Source organism: Loxodonta africana, chromosome 3 (assembly GCF_030014295.1).
Source record: "Loxodonta africana isolate mLoxAfr1 chromosome 3, mLoxAfr1.hap2, whole genome shotgun sequence".
Taxonomy (NCBI): domain Eukaryota; kingdom Metazoa; phylum Chordata; class Mammalia; order Proboscidea; family Elephantidae; genus Loxodonta; species Loxodonta africana.
In genome coordinates, this window is record NC_087344.1 from 26143539 (window position 1) to 26164894 (window position 21356).

General features: G+C 40.3%; 1 protein-coding gene across 4 annotated transcripts in view; it reads left to right on the forward strand.

Moving 5' to 3' along the window:
* The first annotated feature begins 320 nt into the window (after positions 1–320).
* Positions 321–21356, forward strand: part of LOC100660876 (zinc finger protein 345-like) — a 40161-nt gene continuing 19125 nt past the window's right edge. For 3 of the 4 annotated variants that reach the window (XR_010321235.1, XM_064280737.1, XM_064280735.1), the window contains exons 1-2: positions 322–707; positions 2910–3160. Coding sequence is in view for 3 of the 4 variants with exons in the window: in XM_064280737.1 (XP_064136807.1) it covers positions 3158–3160 (3 nt within the window). In the remaining variant the exon portion in view is untranslated. Of the gene's footprint in view, positions 708–2909; positions 3161–21356 lie in introns of all 4 variants that reach the window. The other variant, XM_064280736.1, reaches the window with a different exon arrangement.

Genomic DNA, 21356 nt, shown 5'->3' on the forward strand with positions numbered 1-21356 from the left:
AATGGAAAGGTTGGCAGTTCCAACCCATCCAGAGACTCCATGGGAGAGAGACCTGGTGATCTGCTACTGTAAAGATCACAGCCTAGGAAAACGTATGGGGCAGTTCTCCTTTGTCAGATAGGGTCGCTAGGAGTCGAAAATCGGATGGACGGAACCTAACGATAACAAGAGGCTTTTCCGTATAGAGGAAAAAATGACAGCGCTAGTCAGATCCCAAATCTCAGGGGAAGCCACCAAACTCCCGATCACACGGTGAGGGGGGTGGGTCCACGCACATAGCCCTCCTCTTCCGCACCGAGCACCCCAGAAACCGGAAGTGGGCGTGCTTGTCCACCGGTCGACCGCCATCTTTGATCGCACTCTAAATCGGTGAGAGGTGTGTTTTGTGACTCGCGGCGTCCTACCTGATCCAGTAGCAGGTGTAGCCCGCGGGACCGGTCGGGATAGGAGGGCCCACCCGGAGTGTAAGGGCGCTACTCTAGCTCTCCTGTGCGGTCTTAGCGTCTTCGCCTTCTCTAGCCTGCTGCAGAGCTGAGCGACTGCCCGTATCCACCCTGTGCCCCGGCCGCCGCTTTCCTTCAGCCGCCTTCTCCGAGAGCCCGGTTCACCCCGCCGGCCTCTGCCTGGTCCGCGGCAGGTTTCTGCACCGCCGGGGTCAGGAGGGCCCAGTCCATGGGTTGGACCTGTGTCTCTTGGTGCATTAACAGGTAAGTGGTGGAATGCTCGCTAAGCAGAAGCGTTGTTCCCAGACCAGCAGCATCAGCTTCACCTGGGAGTTTGTGAGAAATGCAGGGTCACGGGCCTCGTCGAAGCCCAGGATAGTTGGCCTGAGTCTAAATGCCCTGCTCCCTCCCGCTGCAGTCCCTGCTTTCGTGCTTCCCTTTGTTTTGTGTGCTTCCTCAAGGCAGGACTTTTGTGGAGTATTGCTAGTCATACAAGTAGGAAGAGTATGGTGATACATATTCTTATTTCTTTAATGACCGTAGGTGTTTAAGATATAGGGAGAATTAAGAAACATTAGTTGGAACTAGTACGTGCATTTACTACCATGGGTATCTCAACTTAATTATTCGAGCAAATAAGTTACTCGAGGAAATACATTCTGGGAGGAATATATTTCATCAATTCTAGAAGGCATACAGTTCCTCAAACAATTTCCTTGGCAGTAAGGCAGGCATTTTTGGTATGGTGGTGTGAGAAACAATATGACCAACCCTAGTTGGTCTGATGTAAAATGATGTGGCAGGACAAGCTTACCATAGACACTGAGCGATTTATGGAGATTGCACACCCAGTTCTTTCTCTGAGATCTTAAGGCTTGGCTGAGACAGGATCTGTGCCGGATTGGATGCTGGTGATTGAAACACAATTTCTGCTACAAAGAGCGTACTTCGTGGTAGATTCAAGGCTTCTTGAAGCAAAACCCGGGCATAGTCTCAATATCAGTGCAGGGAATATTGGGAATGAAGACAGAATAGGAGGCATGTGTTTTAAAACTCATCAGATACTTGAACAGATCCTAGAGGGTCAGCCACACTAACGTGTTGCAAAAAGTACCTCATCCTTTGTAATAATTACTTTACAAAATACCGTTGGTGAAACATGAAATGTGCAACTTTCAGGAAGTCGTGATCTATAGTAAATGTTACCCAATTAGGGCCCGTGTCCTGGAGCGGTCAAGCCAGTGAAACATACTGTAAGTCAGAAAGAGTGAGAAAGTTTATTAAGGAGATGTATACATCACCAGGGACCTGGCAGCAACACAAGCTGTCTGTATGGAGTCCCAAAGAGCAGTTTTACATTAGAGCTTGTATAGATTCTTCCAAGGGTTAGTGGTGTCTTTGTAGCCTGCAGATGGCCTGGCTGGAGGAGTTATTCATTACGGGGTAGTGACAAAAGACTCTATCAGGATAAGGAGAGACAGTTTAGACACCTGGGCTCTGCTTTTCCTGTTGGGAGTTGAAAGTCACAGGTGGTCTGACAGAACAAAAGTTATTTCCATCAGATCAAACAAAGAACAAAGTCATTAACAAAGGCATGGGAAGGAGGGGACAGGCAGAGGAAGGAGAAGAACTTGTAGGTTCATCCTGGTGTTAGATATGTCTCAGTCACCCATTTTGAAAAAGGAGAAAGCATGCTGGGGAGTGTTAGGGTCACATAAATGTTAAACTTGTAAAACTTAAATTGATGAGTGAATAATGTGTGTGGCATCTACAATAAGAGGAAAAAATGTTTCCTTTTATACCTAATGTAATATTGTAGAATGAGGTTGGTATGTGTTTATCAAGTCTAGTGAATGTAACAGCAACAACAAGGTATCATTTTACATAGAACAAAAAGTAGGAAAAGTATATAGATACTAAAAGTGAAGCAGCAGCTGCATATATCATTTCAGTAATTTAAAGTGTCTAAATTTAACTGTCCTATTCAGAAATTGGAAACCCTGGTCACGTAGTGGTTAAGTGCTACGGCTGCTAACCAAGAGGTCGGCAGTTCACATCCACCAGGCGCTGCTTGGAAACTCTATGGGGCACTTCTACTTTGTCCTGTAGGATCGCTGTGAGTCGGCTGGAGGCAGCGGGTTTGGGTTTTTTTTTTTTTTAATTCAGAAATCATTGCTAGCTCCAATGTTATTAGCATAATCTGTTTTTATACTATTTGGACGTATATTTCACTGGAAATTTTGTTACAGGAATAGACCTGTTATTATTTTTATTCTTTTAAAAAATCTAGTGCAAGCCTGTGCTCTGGAAGGTTGAAGCCTGCTCCGTCTTAAATGCACATACCCTCAGAGTGGAGCATTGTCCTGAGCCTGGGGGGAAGCCTTGCCCAGGGAAGGAGTTGAAGGCCAAGAACTCTGTCACTCCCTCCTTACTCAACACTGTCTTCCCCATCTTTTTCCATTTCAGGTCACAGGTGTGGCTCAGGGAGAGCTAGTCTAGTCTAGGCAGCTGGGTACCTACAACGACCATCTTGCCAATCCTTGCGATCACAAGTAAGGATTTCCACTGCTCCAACTGGCTGTGTGGACCAAACAGTATTCATTGGCCTCCAGACTGCCCAGTGGCTCTGCATCCGCTTCCATCCCTCTTTCTTAAGTGGCTTCTTGGGCTTACAGAGGACATTCACTTAGACTTCCAGAAGCTGGAGGAAAGAAATGGTGAGTACTGCAGAGAACTGGGGTGTTCTTACCATAAGGGGATGAGACTAGGTAACAATTGCTGGGGGACCAACTGTGTGTTCTGGGTCCTGTGGTCCCTCAGTGAGGTAAAAAGGTGGCAGAGGAGGCTGGGGGACTGATTTCTAAGAAGCCTCCTAAGTCCCTGCTCCACTGTTACTGGGTCTTTCCTCTTAATATATGTGGTTTCTCATACCTCCTGTGACTGGGGTCACCTTTTATATGTGACTTTCAGAGCTGGTACCAGGGAGTGTGAACATCCCTACCTTGGGCCTTGTTGCTTTGTGTTGAATGACAGAATCTCTCCTGACCAGAGTCTAAAGATGGAGTAGCTCTTGCTGAGGAGGCCGGGCCCCAGGCACTCCAGAGCCATCCTTGTCCCATCACTGCAAACAGTGTTCCTGGCTTCCCCCAGGTAGTGCAGTCTTTTCTGTACAATTCTCTGACTGCAGTGCCACCTCTCACACTATGTGATGGAGTAAAAAAGGGGAGAGAGAGTTAGTTGGGGAAAGCCCTGTTTGTGAGGTCCTGGATGGGGCTTGGTGCTCTCATGCCCTCACCAAAGGCATGAGGCTGTGGCAGTGAGTCCAGCTGGTAATTTGTGGGGTCTCCAGACCAATCCTTTTTTCTAGTGGGTAGTGCTTTTGCACTGAGCCTCTTAGATGTGTGAGAAGCATGATTCTTCAGTGTAGTCCTTGTCCTCCCATCTGTGCCTAGAGCTGGTGTTAAATCCCTGTAATTTTTTACTGTTCTCCACAGTCTTGAATTAGAACCTAAAATTACAGTGTTGTCTTTTGCTAGAGAAGCTCAGCCTGTGAGATGTGTGTATTTAAGTTCTTGGGTTTACAGGTTCCACTGGAGGAAAATTTCTTGATCGGTTTTTGTGTTTCTACGGAGAATTTTTCAATTTAGTAGATATAAACTTCTCAAACACAGAGGAGTGCCCATTATAACTGATGTAAAAGTTACTCTAAACTTTACATAAACCTTGAGAAGGATCATAAAGGTTCCTGTTACATTTAACAAATCATGCTAGAAGCCTTAATTTAGTTTGTTAAGTATTTTAGCCATTAAAAAATTTTTTTATTGTGGTTTAAGTGAAAGTTTACAAATCAAGTCAGCCTCTCATATAAAAATTTACATAGGCCTTGCTATGTGCTGCTAGTTGTTCTCCCCCTAATGAGACAGCACACTCCTCTGTATTTCCGTGTCTATTCAGCCAGCTTCTGCCTTTTCATCGCACCTCCAGACAGGAGCTGCCTACATAGTCTTACTTGCCTACTTGATCCAAGAACCTTACTCCCCTCGCCAGTGTCATTTTCTATCTTATAGTCCAGTTCAATCCCTGTCTGAAGAGTTGGCTTTGGGAATGGTTCCTGTCTTGGGTATTTTAGCCATTTTTAACCTTCTCCTAAGTGAGAGAAAATGGAAGTACAGACTTCTTGGTCACTGTGTTTAGAAAGAGAGCTGTAATTTACTTTTTATGATGTGTACAGATGTATTAGGCCATTTAATAAGAATTAGATGCCCTAAATGATTAACTTTAAATGATTTTGAAATTACAAACGGGAATTCCTAGTAAAGGCACTAAATATCACGTTTGATTTATATCACGATTAAAGGTGCAGTTTATTTATTTAAATTATGTTTTTCCAATAAATAAAGCTCCAAAGTTCAAAATTCAATAGGAAGTTAAAAAGTATACTTCATGAAGTCTTGTTCTCACTCTTGTTCTCATCCAGCCCACTGCTCTTCCATCAGCTCTCTTTATTTATTTTTTATTGTGGTTTAGGTGAAAGTTTACAGCCTAAGTTAGTTTCTCATACAAAAATTTTTACACGTATTATTATGTGACACTAGTTGCAGTCCTTGTAATGTGACAGCACACTCCCTCTTTCTACTCTGCGTGTCCCACGTCCATCCAACCAGCTCCTGTCCCTTCCTGCCTTCTCCTGCCTCTGGACAGGAGCCACCCATTTGGTCTTGTGTATCTGCTTGAACTAAGAAGTACAGTGTTCATGAATTTTATTGTATGTTTTATAGTCCAGTCTAATCTTTGTCTGAAGAGTGGGCTTTGGGAATGGTTTTAGTTCTGGGTTAACAGAGCATCTGGGGGCCGTGGCTTCGAGGTTTCCTCCAGTCTCAGACCATTAAGCCTGGTCTTTTTACATGTGTTTGAGTTCTGCACCCCACTTTTCTCCTGCTCTATCAGGGACTCTGTTCTCTTCCCTGTCAGGTCTACCATTGGTGGTAGCCAGGCACCATCTAGTTCTTCTGGTCTCAGGCTGATGGCATCTCTGGTTTTTGTGACCGTTTTTCTTGGGCTAATACTTTCCTTGTGTCTTTGGTGTTCTTCATTCTCTTTTGCTCCAAGTGGATTGGGATCAATTGATAACATCTTAGATGGCTGCTCACAAGCTTTTGAGACCCTAGATGCCACTCGCCAAAGTGGGATGCATTTTCTTAATAAATTTTGTTTATGCCAGCTGACCTACATGTCCTGGACCCCAGCCCCTGCTACGCTGTCCCTGGAAGTGTTTGGTTGTATTCAGGAAACTTCTTAGCTTTTGGCTTAGTCCAGTTGTGCTGACTTCCCATGTATCGCGTGTTGTCTTCCCTTTCACCTAAGATAATTTTTGTGTACTCTCTAAATAGTAAATTCTGCTCTCCCTCCCTCCCCACCCTCATAACCATCAAAGAATGTTTTCTTCTGTGTTTAAACCTTTTCTTGAGGTCTTAGAATAGTAGCTTCATACAATATTTGTCCTTTTGTGACTAATTTCACTCAGCATAATGCCTTCCAGATGCCTCCATATTATTCTGAGATGTTTCACATTTCGTCATTGTTCTTTATCTTAGCATAGTATTCCGTTGTGTGAATATACCATAATTTATCCATTCGTCTGTGATGGGCACCTAGCTTGTTTCCATCCTTTTGCTAATATGAACAGTGCTGCAGTGAACATGGGTGTGCATATATCTATTTGTGTGACGGCTCTAATTTCTCTAGGATATATTCCAAAGAGTGAGATTGCTGGATTGTATGGTACTTCTATTCCTAGGTTTTTAAGGAAGCACCAAATCAATTTCCAAAGTGTTTATACCATTCTACATTCCCACCAGCAGAGCATAAGTGTTCCAGTCTCTCCACAACCTCTCCAACATTTATTCTTCTGTGTTTTCTGGCTTAATGCCAGCCTTCTTGGAGTAAGATGGTATCTCATTGCAGTTTTGATTTGCATTTCTGTAATGGCTAATGATTGAGAGCATGTCCTCATGTATGTCTCAGCCGCCTGAATGTCGTCTTCAGTGGAGCGTCTGTTCATATCCTTTGCCCATTTTTTAATCGGTTGTCTTTTTGTTGTTGTGGTTTTGCAGTATCTTGTCGACTTTAGAGATTAGACCTGATCAGATATGTTATAGCCAAAAATTTTTTTCAGTCTTTTGGTGAAGTCTTTGGATGAGCATAAGTATTTGATTTTTAGGAGCTCCCAGTTATCTAGTTTCTCTTGTGGTGTGTGTGCATTGTTAGCTGTGGTTTGGATTCTGTTCATGTCATGTAGTAGGGCTCCTAGGGTTGTCCCTACTTTTTCTTCCATGATCTTTATCGTTTTAGATTTTATGTTCAGGACTCCGATCCATTTTGAGTTAGTTTTTTTACTTGGAGTTAGGTATGGGTCTTGTTTCATTTTTTTGCAGATGGATATTCAGTTATGCCAGAATCATTTATTAAAGAGACTGCCTTTTCCTGATTTAAATAGGGTAGCTATGAGTCGGAATCGACTCGACGGCACTGGGTTTTGTTTTGGTTTTTGGTTTGGACCTTTGTCAAATGTCAGCTGCTCATAATGAAACCAAACCCACTGCCGTTGAGTCGATTCTGACTCATAGCGACCCTATAGGACAGAGTAGAACTGCCCTGCAGAGTTTCCAAGGAGCACCTGGCGGATTCCAACTGCTGACCTTTTGGTTAACAGCCGTACAATTAAGGACTACGCCACCAGGGTTTCCAGCTGCTCATAGGTGAATGAATTTGCATCTGGATTCTCAATTCCATCCCTTTGATCTACGTATCTATTGTTGTATCAGTACAAGGGTGTTTTGACTATCATGGCAGTATAATAGGTTCTAAAATCAAGTAGTGCGAGGCCTCCCACTTTATTCTTCTTCTTCAATAGTGCTTTATCCAGGCCCTCTTCCCTTTCCATATGAAGTTCGTAATTTGTTTTTCCATCTCATTTGAAAATGTTGTTGGAATTTGAATCGGGATTGCACTGTATCTGTAGATTGCTTTGGGTAGAATTCACAGTTCCATAATGTTGAGTCTTCCTATCCATGAGCAAGTGTTTTTCCACTTATTTAGGTCTCTTCATTTCTAGCAGTAGTGTCTTGTAGTTTTCTTTTTATGGATCTTTTATGTTTTTGGTTAGATTTATTTCTAAGTATTTTATCTTCTTGGGGGCTATTGTAAATGGTATTGATTTGGTGATTTCCTTTATGAAGTTCTTTTTGTTGGTGTAGAGGAATCCAACTGGTTGTTGAATGTTTTATCTTGTGTCCTGATTCTTTGCTAAAGTCTGTTATTAGTTCCAGTAGTTTTCCTGAGGATTCTTTAGGGTTTTCTCTGTATAAGATCATATTATCTGCAAGTAGGGGTACTTTCACTTCTTCCATACCAATTTGGATGCCCTTTATTTCTTTTTTTAATTGTGCTATAAGTGAAAGTTTACAATTGAAGTCAGTTTATCATACAAAAACTTATACACACATTGTTATATATCCCTAGTTGCTCTTCCGACAATGTGACAGCACACTCCTTCTCTCCACTCTGTATTTCCCGTGTCCATTCAGCCAGCTACTGTCCCTCTCTGCCTTCTCATCTTACCTGCAGACAAGAGCTGCTCACACGTAGTCTTGTGTCTCCTTGACTAAGAAGCACACTCCTCACCAGTATCATTTTATGTCTTATAGTCCAATCTAATCTTTGTCTGAAGAGTTGGCTTCGGGAATGGTTTTAGTTCTTGGCTAACAGAGAGTCCAGGCCCATGAGATCTGGGGACCCTCCAGTCTCAGCCAGACCATTAAGTCTGGTGTTTTTACTAGAATTTGAGGTCTGCATCCCACTTTTCTCCTGCTCCATCAGGGATTCTCTGTCAGGGCAGTCATTGGTGGTAGCTGGGCACCATCTAGTTCTTCTTGTCTTAGGCTGATGGAGTCTCTGGTTTATGTGACCCTTTTTGTCTCTTGGGCTCATATTTTCCTTACGTCTTTGGTGCTCTTCATTCTCCTTTGCTCCAGGTGGGTTGAGACCAGTTAATGCATCTTAGATGGCCACTTGCTAGCTTTTAAGTCCCCCGATGCCACTCATCAAAGTGGGATGCAGAACATTTTCTTAATGCACTTTGTTGTGCTAAGTGACTCAGGTGTCCCCTGAAACCATGGTCCCCAGACCCCAGCCCCTTGCTGCTCTGTGCCTGGAAGTGTTTGGTTTTATTCAGGAAACTTCTTAGCTTTTGATTAAGTCCAGTTGTACTGACTTTCCCTGTATTGTGTGTTTTGCTTCTCTTCACCTAAGGCAATTCTTGTCTACTATCTATTTTTTTTATCTAGGTAGTAAATTCCCCTCTTCCTCCCTCCCTACCCTCATGACCATCCAAAAATGTTTTCTTCTGTGTTTAAACCTTTTCTTGAGTTTTTATAAAGGTGGTCTCGTATAATATTTTTCCTTTTGTGACTGACTAATTTCACTCAGTGTAATGCCTTCCAGATTCCTCCATGTTATATTTCACAGATTCATTATTATCTTTGCATGGTATTCCATTATGTGAATAATTTGTTTATACATTCCTCCATTGATGGGCACCTTGGTTCTGTCCATCTTTTTGCTATTGTAAACAGTGCTGCAGTGTGCATATATCTGTTCGTGAATATATGTATTCCAAGGAGTGGGATGGCTGGATTGTATGGTAGTTCTATTTCTAGCTTTTAAAGGAAATGCCAACTTGATTTCCAAAGTGGTTGTATCATTTTGTATGCCCACCAGCAGTGTATAAGTGTTCCAGTCTCTCCACAACCTCTCTAACATTTATGATTTTGTGATTTTTGGATTAATGCTATCCTTTTTAGGGTGAGATGGTAATCTCATTGTAGTTTTGATTTGCATTTCTCTAATGGCTGATGATTTTGAGCATTTCCTCAGGTATCTGTTAGCTGCCTGAATGTCTTCTGTGGTGAAATACCTGTTCATGTCGCTTGACCATTTTTTAATCATTTTATTTATCTTTTTGTTGTTGACGTTTTGCAGTATCTTGCAGATTTTAGAGATTAGACGCTGATTGGCTTTGACATAGCCAGAAATTTTTTCCCGGTCTGTAGTTGTCTTTACTGTTTTGTTGAAGTCTTTGGATGAGCATAAGTGTTTGATTTTTAGAAGCTCCCAGTTACCTAGTTTCTCTTATGGTGTTTGTGCACTGTTAGTAATGTTTCGTATATTGTTTATTCCATGTGTTAGGGCTCCTAGCATGGTCCCTATTTTTTCTTCCATGATCTTGATTGTTTTAGATTTTATATTCTTGATTGTTTTAGATTTTATATTTAGGTCTTTGATCCATTTTGAGTTGGTTTTTGTGCATGTTGTGATGTATGGCTCTTTTTGCATTTTTTTTGCAGAGAGCTATCCAGTTAGGCCAGCACCATTTGTTAAAGAGACTGTCTTTTCCCCTGTTAATGGACTTTGGGCCTTTGTCAAATATCACCTGCTCATAGACGGCACTAGGTTTTCTAGGTTCATAGGTGTATGAGTTTACATCTCAATTCCCAGTTCTGTTCCATTGGTCTATGTATCATCTGTTGTTGTACTGGTTCCAGGCTCTTTTGCATAACACGGAGGTATAATAGGTTCTGAAATCAGGTACTGTGAGGCTTCCTGCTTTGTTCATCTTCTTCAGTAATGCTTTACTTATCTGGGGCCTCTTCCCTTTCTATATGAATTTGGTGATTTGTTTCTTTGTCTCATTAAAGAACGCCATTGGAATTTGGGTCAGGATTCCATTGTATCTGTAGATTGCTTTGGGTAGAATAGACATATTCACAATGTTGAATCTTCCTATCCATGAGCAAGGTATGTTTTTCCACGTATGTAGGTCTCTTGGATTCTTGCAGTAGTGTTTTGTAGTTCTCTTTGTATAGGTCTTTTATGTCTTTGGTTAGGTTTATTCCTAAGTATTTTATCTTCTTGGGGGCTACTGTACATGATACTGATTTGCTGATTTCCTCTTCGACGTTCTCTTTGTTGGTGTAGCAGAATCCAACTGATTTTTCTGTGTTTATCTTGTATCCTGATACTTTGCTGAAATCTTCTGTTAGTTCCAGTAGTTTTCTTGTGGATCCTTTAGGGTTTTCTGTGTATAACATCATACCATCTGCAAATAAATACTTTTACTTCTTTCTTACCAATTTGGAAGCCCTTTATTTCTTTTTCTGTCCTAATTGCCCTGGCTAGGACCTCTAGCGCAGTGTTGAATTTTTCAAGAGTGGTGATAAAGGGCATCCTTGTCTGGTTCCCTTTCTCAAGGGGAATGCTTTCAGACTCTCTCCATTTAGGATGATGTTGGCTCTTGGCTTTGTGTAAATGTCCTTTATTATTTTGAGGAATTTCCCTTATATTCCTATTTTCCTGAGAATTTTTACCATGAATGGGTGTTGGACTTTGTCAGATGCCTTTTTAGCATCAGTTGATAAGATCACGTGGTTCTTGACTTTTATTTATGTGATGGATTACACTGACTGGTTTTCTGTTGTTCAACCGTCCTGCATACCCGGTATGAATCCCACTTGGTCGTGGTGAATTTTTTTTTTTTAACATGTTGTTGAATTCTGTTGGCTAGAATTTTGTTGAGGATTTTTACGTCTAAGTTCCTGAGGGATATTGTTCTCTAATTTTTTTTTTTGCAATGTCTGTGCCTGGTTTTGATATCAGGATTATGCTGTTCATAGAACAAGTTTGGGAGTATTCCATCCTTTTATGCACTCTGAAATACCTTTAGTAGTTGTGGTGTTAACTCTTCTTTGAAAGGTTGGTAGAGTTTTCCATTGACTCCATCAAGGCCTGGCCTTTTTTTGTTGGAAGCTTTTTAATTACCTTTTCAATCTCTTCTTTTGTTATAGGTTTATTTAGTTGTTCTGCCTCTGTTTGTGCAGGCTTTGGTAGGTTATGTGTTTTTAGAAATTTGTCCATTTCCTCCAGGTTTTCAAATTTGTTACAGTACGATTTTTCATAGTATTCTCTTATGATTCTTTTAATTCCAGCTGGGTCTCTTGTGATATCCCCCATCTCACTTCTTATTTGGGTTACTTCTTCCTTTCCTGTTTTTCTTTTGTTAATTTGGCCAATGATTTATTGATTTTGTTGATCTTTTCAAGGAATCATCTCTTGGTCTTCTTAACTGTTTCGGTTGTTTTTCTATTCTCTATTTCATTTAATTCTGCTCTAATTTTTTTTTTTTTTAATTTTTATTGTGATTTAAGTCAAAGTTTGCAAATCAAGTCAGTCTCTCATACAAAAATTTATATACACCTTGCTATATACTCCTGATTGCTCTCCCCCAGTGAGATAATCTGCTCCTTCCCTCCATTCTCTCTTTTCATGTCCATTCCGTCAGCTTCTGACCCCCTCTGCCTTCTCATCTCCCCTCCAGATAGGAGATGCCAACATAGTCTCAAGTGTCCACTTCATCAAAGAAGTTCATTCTTCACCAGCATCTTTTTCTATCCCATTCTCTAGTCCAATCCCTGTCTGAAGAGTTGGGTTTGGGAATGGCTCCTGTCTTGGGCTAATAGAAGGTTGGGGGCCATGACCTCCAGAGTCCTTCTAGTCTCAGTCAGACCATTAAGCCTGGTCTTTTTATGAGAATTTTGGGACTGCTTCCCACTGCTCTCCTGCTCCCTCAGGAGTTCTCTGTTGTGTTCTCTGTTAGGTCAGTCATCAGTCGTAGCCAGGTTCCGTCTAGTTCTTCTGGTCTCAGGCTGATGTAGTCTCTGGTTTATGTAACCCTTTCTGTCTCTTGGGCTCATACTTACCTTGTGTCTTTGGTGATCTTCTTTCTCCTTTCCTTCGGGTTGAGACCAATTGATGCATCTTAGATGGCTGCTCTCTAGCGTTTAAGAGCCCAGATGCCATTCTCCAAAGTTGGATGCAGAATGTTTTCTTAATACATTTTATTATGCCAGTTGACCTAGATGTCCCCTGAAACCATAGTCCCCAAAACCCTGCCCCTGCCACGCTGGCCTTGGAAGCATTCAGTTTATTCAGGAAACTTCTTTCCTTTTCATTTAGTCCAGTTGTACTGACCTCTCCTGATTGTGTGTTGTCTTTCCTTTCACATAAAGTAGTTCTTATCTACTACTTACCCCTCTCCCTCCCTCTCTCCCTCTCCCCTCTCGTAACCATAGAAGAATATGTTCTTCTCTGTTTAAACTGTTTCTTGAGTTCTTTTAATAGTGGTCTCATACAGTATTTGTCCTTTTGGAACTGACTAATTTCACTCAGCATAATGCCTTCCATGTTACGAAACGTTTCACAGATTCATCGTTGTTCTTTATTGATGCATAGTATTTCATTGTGTGAATATACCATAATTTTTTTATCCATTCATCCGTTGATGGACACCTTGGTTACTTCCATCTTTTTGCTATTGTAAACAGTGCTGCAGTGAACATGGGTGTGCATATATCTGTTCAAGTAAAGGCTCTTATTTCTCTAGGATATATTCCAAGGAGTGGGATTGCTGGATCGTATGGTAGTTCTATTTCTAGCTTTTTAAGGAAGTGCCAAATCGATTTCCAAAGTGGTTCTACCATTTTACATTCCCACTAGCAGTATAGAAGTGTTCCAGTCTCTCCACAACCTCTCCAATATTTATTATTTTGTGTTTTTTGGATTAATGCCAGCCTTGTTGGAGTGAGGTAGAATCTTATTGTAGTTTTGATTTGCATTTCTCTAATGACTAATGATAGTGAGCATTTCCTCATGTATCTGTTAGCTACCTAAATGTCTTCTTTAGTGAAGTGTGTGCTCATATCTTTTCCCCATTTTTTCATTGGGTTATTTGTCTTTTTGTAGTTGAGTTTTTGCAGTATCATATTGATTTTAGAGATCAGACTCTGATCAGAAATGTCATAGCTAAAAACTTTTTCCTAGTATGTAGGTAATCTTTTTACTCTTTTGGTGAAGTCTTTGGATGAGCATAGGTGTTTGATTTTTAGGAGCTCCCAGTTACCTAGTTTCTCTTCTGCATTGTTAGTAGTGTTTTGTATAATGTTTATGCCATGTATTAGGGCTCCTAACGTTGATGCTATTTTTCTTCCATGATCTTGATCATTTGAGATTTTATATTTAGGTCTTTGATCCATTTTGAGTCGGTTTTTGTGCATGGTGCGAGGTATGGGTCTTGTTTCATTTTTTTGCTGATGGATATCCAGTGATTGCAGCACCATTTGTTAAAAAGACTGTCTTTTCCCCATTTAACTGATTTGGGGCCTTTGTCAAATATCAGCTGCTCATATGTGGATGTATGTATGTGTGGATTCTCAATTCTCTTCCATTGGTCTTTGTGTCTGTTGTACCAGTACCAGCCTGTTTTGGCTACTGTGGTGGTATAATAGGTTCCAAAATCAGGTAAAGTAAGGCTTCCCACTTTGTTGTTCTTTTTAAGTAATGCTTTACTTATCTGGGGCCTCTTTCGCTTCCATGTGAAGTTGGTGATTTGTTTCTCTATCTCATTAAAGAATGTCTTTGGATATTGGATTGGAACTGCATTAAATCTGTAGATCAGTTTTGGTAGAATAGACATTTTTGCAATGTTAAGTTTTCTTATCCATGAGCAAGGTATGTTTTTCCACTTATGGAGGTCTCCTTTTTTGTTTCTTGCAGAAGTGTTTTGTAGTTTTCTTTGTATGAGTCTTTTACATCTCTGGTAAGATTTATTCCCAAGTATTTTATCTTCTTGGGGGCTACTGTAAATGGTATTGATTTTGTGATTTCCTCTTGGATGTTCTTTTTGTTGGTGTAGAGTAATCCAGCTGATTTTTTGTCTGTTTATCTGATTGTAAATCTGACAGATACACCCATAACTGTGTATGTACCCAAAAGCAATAAAGCATTCTGTGGTAGAAAAATCATGCTAATTTTATGGCAGACATTAGGTGTACACTTAACTATAAGGCACGCATCAGTGCTTTCTTGCCAAAGACCACCTGGAACACACTGGTATTGAACAAGTTGAGTTTATGACTCATTGCAGTGAGGGAAAACACACACTGTCTTAGTTTCTTAAGGCTGGTGTTAACAGAAATAATATCAGTGTATGGTTTTAACAAACAAAATTTTATTTTCTCAGCCTGTCAAACGAAAAACCAAACCCACTTCTGTTGAGTTGATTCCAACTCATAGCGACCCTATAGGACAGGGTAGAATCGTCCCATAGAGTTTCCAAGGAGTGCCTGGTGAATTTGAACTGCTGACCTTCTGATTATCAGCCATTGGACCTAACGACTACGCCGCTAGGGTTTCCTTTTCTCAACCTAAGCACTGGCTAATGAAGAAGGCTCTGTTTCTGTCAGCTCTGGGGGAAAGTTCTTATCTCTTTTCAGCTTCTGTTCCACACTTCCTTGGTGATACTCATGTGATGTGGCATCTATCTGTCCCTCCCCATTCACTGTTAATGTCACAGGGGTGGCTCCTGGCAGTCCAGGGTTGGAAATGACCAAAACTGGACCAACCAGAGTTCAGTTTCTTGTCATGTTTGTACTTGTAACCTTAAACTCAGGAGCTGTCGGTAGGCATGTTTTTCTGCCACATTGACTGGAAGATCAGAAGGAGCCAGTCAGTGTGTGTTGTGTATGTCGTTGAGTTGATTCTGACTCATGGCAACTGTATAGGACAGACTAGAACTGCCCTATAGGGTTTCCTTGGCTATAATCTTTATAAGAGAAGATTGCCAGATATTTTCTCCCACGAAGTGTCTGGTGGGTTTGAATTGCCAACCTTTCAGATAGCAGCCAAGTGCTTAACCATTGTACTGCGGGGGACAGTGGTGTGGTCCTCTGGTCGTGTTTGGATTAAGTAAACCTCTCTGCAGTGCTTCTCAGAGCGTTTACTATGCTGATATGTATTGTCAGTTTCCCAGAGGTGGGTAGCTAAACTCCTAAACTCATTTGACCATGGAGTGTCTGGAGGGATGAATAGGTAGGTGGAGGACAGGGTATATCTACGGCAGGGAGACTATTTTGTATGATACTTCAGTGGTGGACCTGTGATACGTGTTTGTCAAAACTCACAGAACTGCACAATAGGAAGAGTGAACCCTAATATAAAGTGTGGACTTCGGTTAATAATAATGTATTCAGATTGGGTCATCAGTTGTAACATATGTACCACAGTTAGGCAAGACACTATAGGAAAAACTGGGTGCAGGGGAAAGAGGCTTATGTGGGAACTCTCTGTACTTTCTGCACAATTTTTCAAGAGTGTTTGTACAACTTGAAGAATGTTATCCATATCTCTAAATGGTTCAGGTAGAAATGGTTGAATTGTATGTTATGTATATTTTCACCTCAGTAACAACAAAAAAGAAAAAACAAACAGGCAGCAAGTATAAACCAAACCGAGCCCATTATTGTCGAGTTGATTCTGACTTGACAACGACCCTGTAGACCAGAGTAGAACTGTCCTGTAGGGTTTCCAAGGAGCTGCTGATGGATTCAAACTGCTGACCTTTTGGTTAGCAGTTGAGCTCTTATCTTAACCACTGTGCCACCAGAGCTCCGAAGGTATAGTGTGTGCTTAAGAACACAAACCCTGGGTTTAAATTCCAACTCCAATACTTAATACGTACGTGAAAGTTACTTCTCTGTGCCTTAGTTTTCTCATTTATAAAATGGTGCTAATAATAAATGTCCCTACTTCAGAGTACTGCTATAAAGTTTGAATGAACTAAAATGATAAAAGTGTTTAGAACAATACTGGCACAAATACAAACACCATGTACAGGTTTACTATTAGTACGGCCTCTCCATTAGATAATTGAGCAGAGGGAGCAGGGGAGACTGATGTCCTACCAGAACCTGCCTGGATCCATCTGCCTGGGCCCCGCTTCTAGGTCAGAGTGCCAGAAACATTGAACTCCACAAATCCATCAAACCCAGAATGTCTGCAGGCAGAGCGTCAATACAGCCCAGATTTTTACAAATGCTTTTGATGGCAGAAAGAAAAAAGGAGGTGCCCAAAGCATACCGGACCCTAGAATTCCTTCACACTCTTCTAGAGGGCTAACTCTGGCTGTTTTCTCAGAGACTTCTCTGAGGACACCACTGTGGACCTTGGGGTAGCAGGCCTGCGAGGGGCCGCCTTGGCCCTGCTACACTGGATGCAAAGGACAAGGAAAGATGGAGATAGGAGGGCAGGAAGGGGTGGGTCAAGGTGTAGTCTCCTTATCTGCTATTAACCCCTGCCTTTCTATAGCTCACCTTTATGCTGGCCTGAAGCTTCTTCAGCTCTTTGAAAAATTTAGAACCCAGATCAGGGATCCAAATGCCACATTCTTCCCAGAGATGCCTTCTGATTAAAAATGGCTGTAACTTAGTATTGCCTTGTATTATGAAAATGGAGTCTCCATTGTCAAAATAAACTGTTTTCAAACAACATACATCCTTCCCCAGCCATCCCTCAAGTATCACTAAAACGGAACATGGTTGCCTCCTGGGTGCAGCTGGAATGGCAGCTTCCAGATGAGCCTTTCCAGAGTCGGGCTCGTTTCTTCCCCTCACATTCTGGAACTGCAGCAGCAGCCACAGACTCACGTGCAATATTTTGCTTTTACAAAATTTACTCTAGTGAATGTAAAAGCAAATTTATAAATAATATCATGGGTCAAAGAAGAAATATCCAAAAAACTTAGAAGACATTTTCAAATAAGTGAAGATGAAAATACAACTTATCAAAATTTGTGGGATGCAGTGAAAGCAGTATTTATACAGGGATTTTAGAGCATTTAATGCCCAAATTAGAAAAGAAGTATATAATATTAATAACCATCTTAGGAAACTATAAGAAGAGCAAGTTGAATCCTAAGTAAGCAGAAGAAAAGAAATAATAAATATCAGGAAACAAATCAACAAAAATGAGAACAGAAAACAAAAGATGGTCCTTTGAGAAGATAGGTAAATTTGGTAAACTTCTAGCTAGGGTAACTAAGAAAAAAAGAAGACACAAATGTTATTTAGTACTGTGTTGTTGTTTTGGGATTTTATGGCTGTTTTTCTGTTCTTGATTTCTAGTTTAATTCCATTGTGGTCTGAGAGTATACAAATTCAGTCTTTTAAATTTGTTAAGGTACGTTTTCTGGGTCAGAATTCGGTTTAATTTGGTTACTATGCCCTGTAGCTTAGACTGTCCCTTGTTGTTTTTGGATGATTTAGTCTATGATGTCAACTAGATCAAGTCATTTGATGGTGTTATTAGCTCAAATGTGTCCTTCCTGATTTCGTACCCACTAGATCTGTCAAACGTGTGGTGTCAGTGTGAGTCGGAATTGACGTCATGACAGTGGATTTGGTTTGGAGTTGTCAGTTACTGGTACAGGATGTTGAAATCTCCATGTATAGTATTTGATTCATTTATTTCTCCTTGAAGTCCTATTAGTTTTTGTCTCATGTATTTTGGTGCTCTGTCGTTAAGCACATACACATTAAGGATTATGTCTTCGTAGATAATTGACCCTTTTATCATGTCATGCCCCTCTTTATCCCTAATCATTTTCCTTGCTCCGAAATTAATGTAGTTACTCCATTTTTCTTTTGAGTTTCTTTTACTTTTAATTTATCTTTATGTTTAAAATGTCTTGTTGATAATACAGTCTCTACTTTTTGATTGGTGTACTTAGACCATTGATGTTTAAAATGATTTCCGATACAGTTGGACTGATTTCTACCAAATGTGTTAGTGTTTTCTATTCATCGCCCTTATTTTTTGTTTTCTTTCATCTTACACTCTTTTTCTGTCTCCTTTTGTTTTAACTGCGCTTGAAATAATGTTTTGTACCCTCACATCTTAGTCTATCAATTATACTTTTTTAGTAGTTTCCTTATATTTGCCAGTAATTCCAGTTGACATTCAGGTAACATACCACTTTCGAAGTAGTTGTTAGTTGCTGTTGAATTGATTCCAACTCATAGCGACCCCGTGTGTGCAAAGTAGAAGTGCTACAAAGGATTTTCAAGGCTGCAACCTTACAGAAACGGTTGCCAAACCTGTCTTCTAAGGCACCTCTGGGCTGGTACTTGCACATTTAACTGTTTGTGGCACCCTGTTGACTCACTTCTGGGAAGTGGAAGTACGTTATAATAGTAATCTCAGTTCCTCCTAATAACATTTTTGTCATTCATTTATTTGTAAACTATAATCACAGAGTATGTTGTTTCTGTTATTTTTTAAACAAGCTGTTAACTCTTAGATCAATTAAGAATAAGAAAAAGAAAAGATTTTGTTTTACCTTCATTTATTCATTCTCTAATGTTAGTTCTTTATATAGATCAAAGTTTCTGGTCCATATCATTTTCCTTCTCTCTGAAAAACTTTTTTAAATTTCTAGTAAGGAAGGTCTACCGGAAATAAATTTCATCAGTTTTTACCCAAAAAGTCTTTATTTCTCCTTCATTTTTTTGAATGATCATTTTGCTGGTTGCAGAATTCTAGATTGGTGGTTTTTTCTCCTAACACTAAATATTTCACTCTACCCTCTTCTTTTTTAGAAAAAAAATAATTTTTATTGTGCTTTAAGTCAAAGTTTACAAATCAAGTCAGTTTCACAGCAAAAACTCTACCCTCTTCTTAAGTCCCATGTAATTCTTAACCCTTCTCTATAGGAAGGTTTTCTCCTCTTCTGGCTTATTTCAGTGTTTTTTATTTTCTGTTGTTTGAATATAATATGACTAGGTATGGATTTTTTTTGGTATTTATTTACTGGGTTATCTTGCTTGGTGTTCTCTGAATGTCCTGGATCTGTAGTTTTTTGTCTGTTATTAATTTTGTAAAATTTTCAGCCATTATTATCTCAAATATTTCTTCTCTTCTACTTTCTTTCCTTTCTAATATTCTCAGTATGTGAATGGTCCACTTTTTTTGTCTGTCCCACAATTCTTGGATATTCTGTTATATTTTTTTTTATCCTTTTTTCTCTTTGCATTTCAGTTTCAGAAGTTTGTATTGACATATCTTCAAGCTCTGATTCTGTTCTGTTAGAATATTTCTGATTTCTAGAATTTCCTTTGGATTCTTTGTTCCATATCTCTTCTTGAGGGCAGGACTTGTTAAAGAGAACAGAATGCTTTGGAAAGTTTCAAAATACTTTTCCCCTTTCTGTAAGCACAAGGGAATTTTTCTCGGATCTTCACTCTTAGGACATATTAGGATTCCTGGAGGTAAAACTCACAAAACTGGGTGCCCTTGGTGTTTTTAACCATCAAGCTTGTCCATACTGACTCACTCCAGCAATTCAGTTAGTTAGTTTTCCTGCTCCAGTACTGACCCTAGTGGTGGTTTCTATTTCTGGACTCCCGGTATGATTCTCTGTATCTGTGTGTCCCTCTAGTTTTGGGGCAGTAGTTTGCCCTGTGACCCCAATTTTTTGAGTTCACTATGTTCAGTTTTTATTCTTGTTGTGAGGATGGGAATCATGACTTACAAACTTCTTACATATAGGACTAGAAACTGGAAGTTTTCATTTGTGTTTTATATCATTACTATTTTAGTTTCCTATTACTTTTTTTAAAATAATTTTTATTATGCATTAAGTGAAAGTTTATAAATCAAGTCAGTCTCCCACATATAAACTTATATACACCTTACTACATACTCCCATTTACTCTTGCCATTAATGAGTCAGCCAGCTCCCTCCTTCCAGTCTCTCCTTTCGTGACCGTTTTGCCAGTTTCTAACCCCCTCTACCCTCCCATCTCCCCTCTAGGCAGGAGATGCCAACATAGACTCAAGTGTCCACCTGATACAAATAGCTCACTCCTCATCAGCATCTCTCTCCAAACCATTGTCCAGTCCAGTCCACATCTAATGAGTTGTCTTCGGGAATGGTTCCTGTCCTGGGCCAACAGAAGGTTTTGGGACCATGACCGCTGGGATTCTTCTGGTCTTAGACCATTAAGTCTGGTCTTTTTATGAGAATTTGGGGTCTGCATCCCACTGTTCTGCTCCCTCAGGGGTTCTCTGTTGTGCTTCTTGTCAGGGCAGTCATCAGTTGTGGCCAGGCACCATCCAGTTCTTCTGGTATTAGGATGATGGAAGTCTCTATGTGGCCCTTTCTGTCTCTTGGGCTCATAATTACCTTGTGACCTTGGTGTTCTTCATTCTCCTTTGATCCAGGTGGGTTGAGACTCATTGATGCATCTTAGATGGCTGCTTATTAGCATTTAAGACCCCAGACGCCACACTTTAAAGTGGTATGCAGAATGTTTTTTTAATAGAATTAATTTTGCCAGTTGACTTAGGTGTCCTCTGAAGCCACAGTCCCCAAACCCCCGCCCTTGCTCCGCTGACCTTCGAAGCATTCAGTTTATTCAGGAAATTTCTTTGCTTTTGGTCCAGTACAGTTGAGCTGTCCTTCCCTGTATTAAGTGTTATCCTTCCCTTCACCTAAAGTAGTTCTTACCTACTGTCTAATCTGTAAATAGCCCTCTCCCGCCCTCCCTCCATTCCCCCGCTCGTAACCACAAAAGAATGAGTTCTTCTCAGTTTAAACTATTTCTCAAGATCTTATAATAGCAGTCTTATACAATATTTATCCTTCTGCATCTGACTAATTTCACTCAGCATAATGCCTTCCAGGTTCCTCCATGTTATGAAATGTTTCACAGATTCATCACTGTCCTTTATTGATGCGTAGTATTCCATTGTGTGAGTATACCATAATTTATTTCTCCATTCATTCGTTAATGGACACCTTGGTTGCTTCCAGCTTTTTGCTGTTGTAAACAGTGCTGCAGTAAACATGGGTGTGCATACATCTGTTCGTGTAAAGGCTCTTATTTCTCTAGGATATATTCCGAGGAGTGGGATTTCTGGGTTGTATGATAGTTCTATTTCTAGCTTTTTTTTTTTTTAATAATTTTT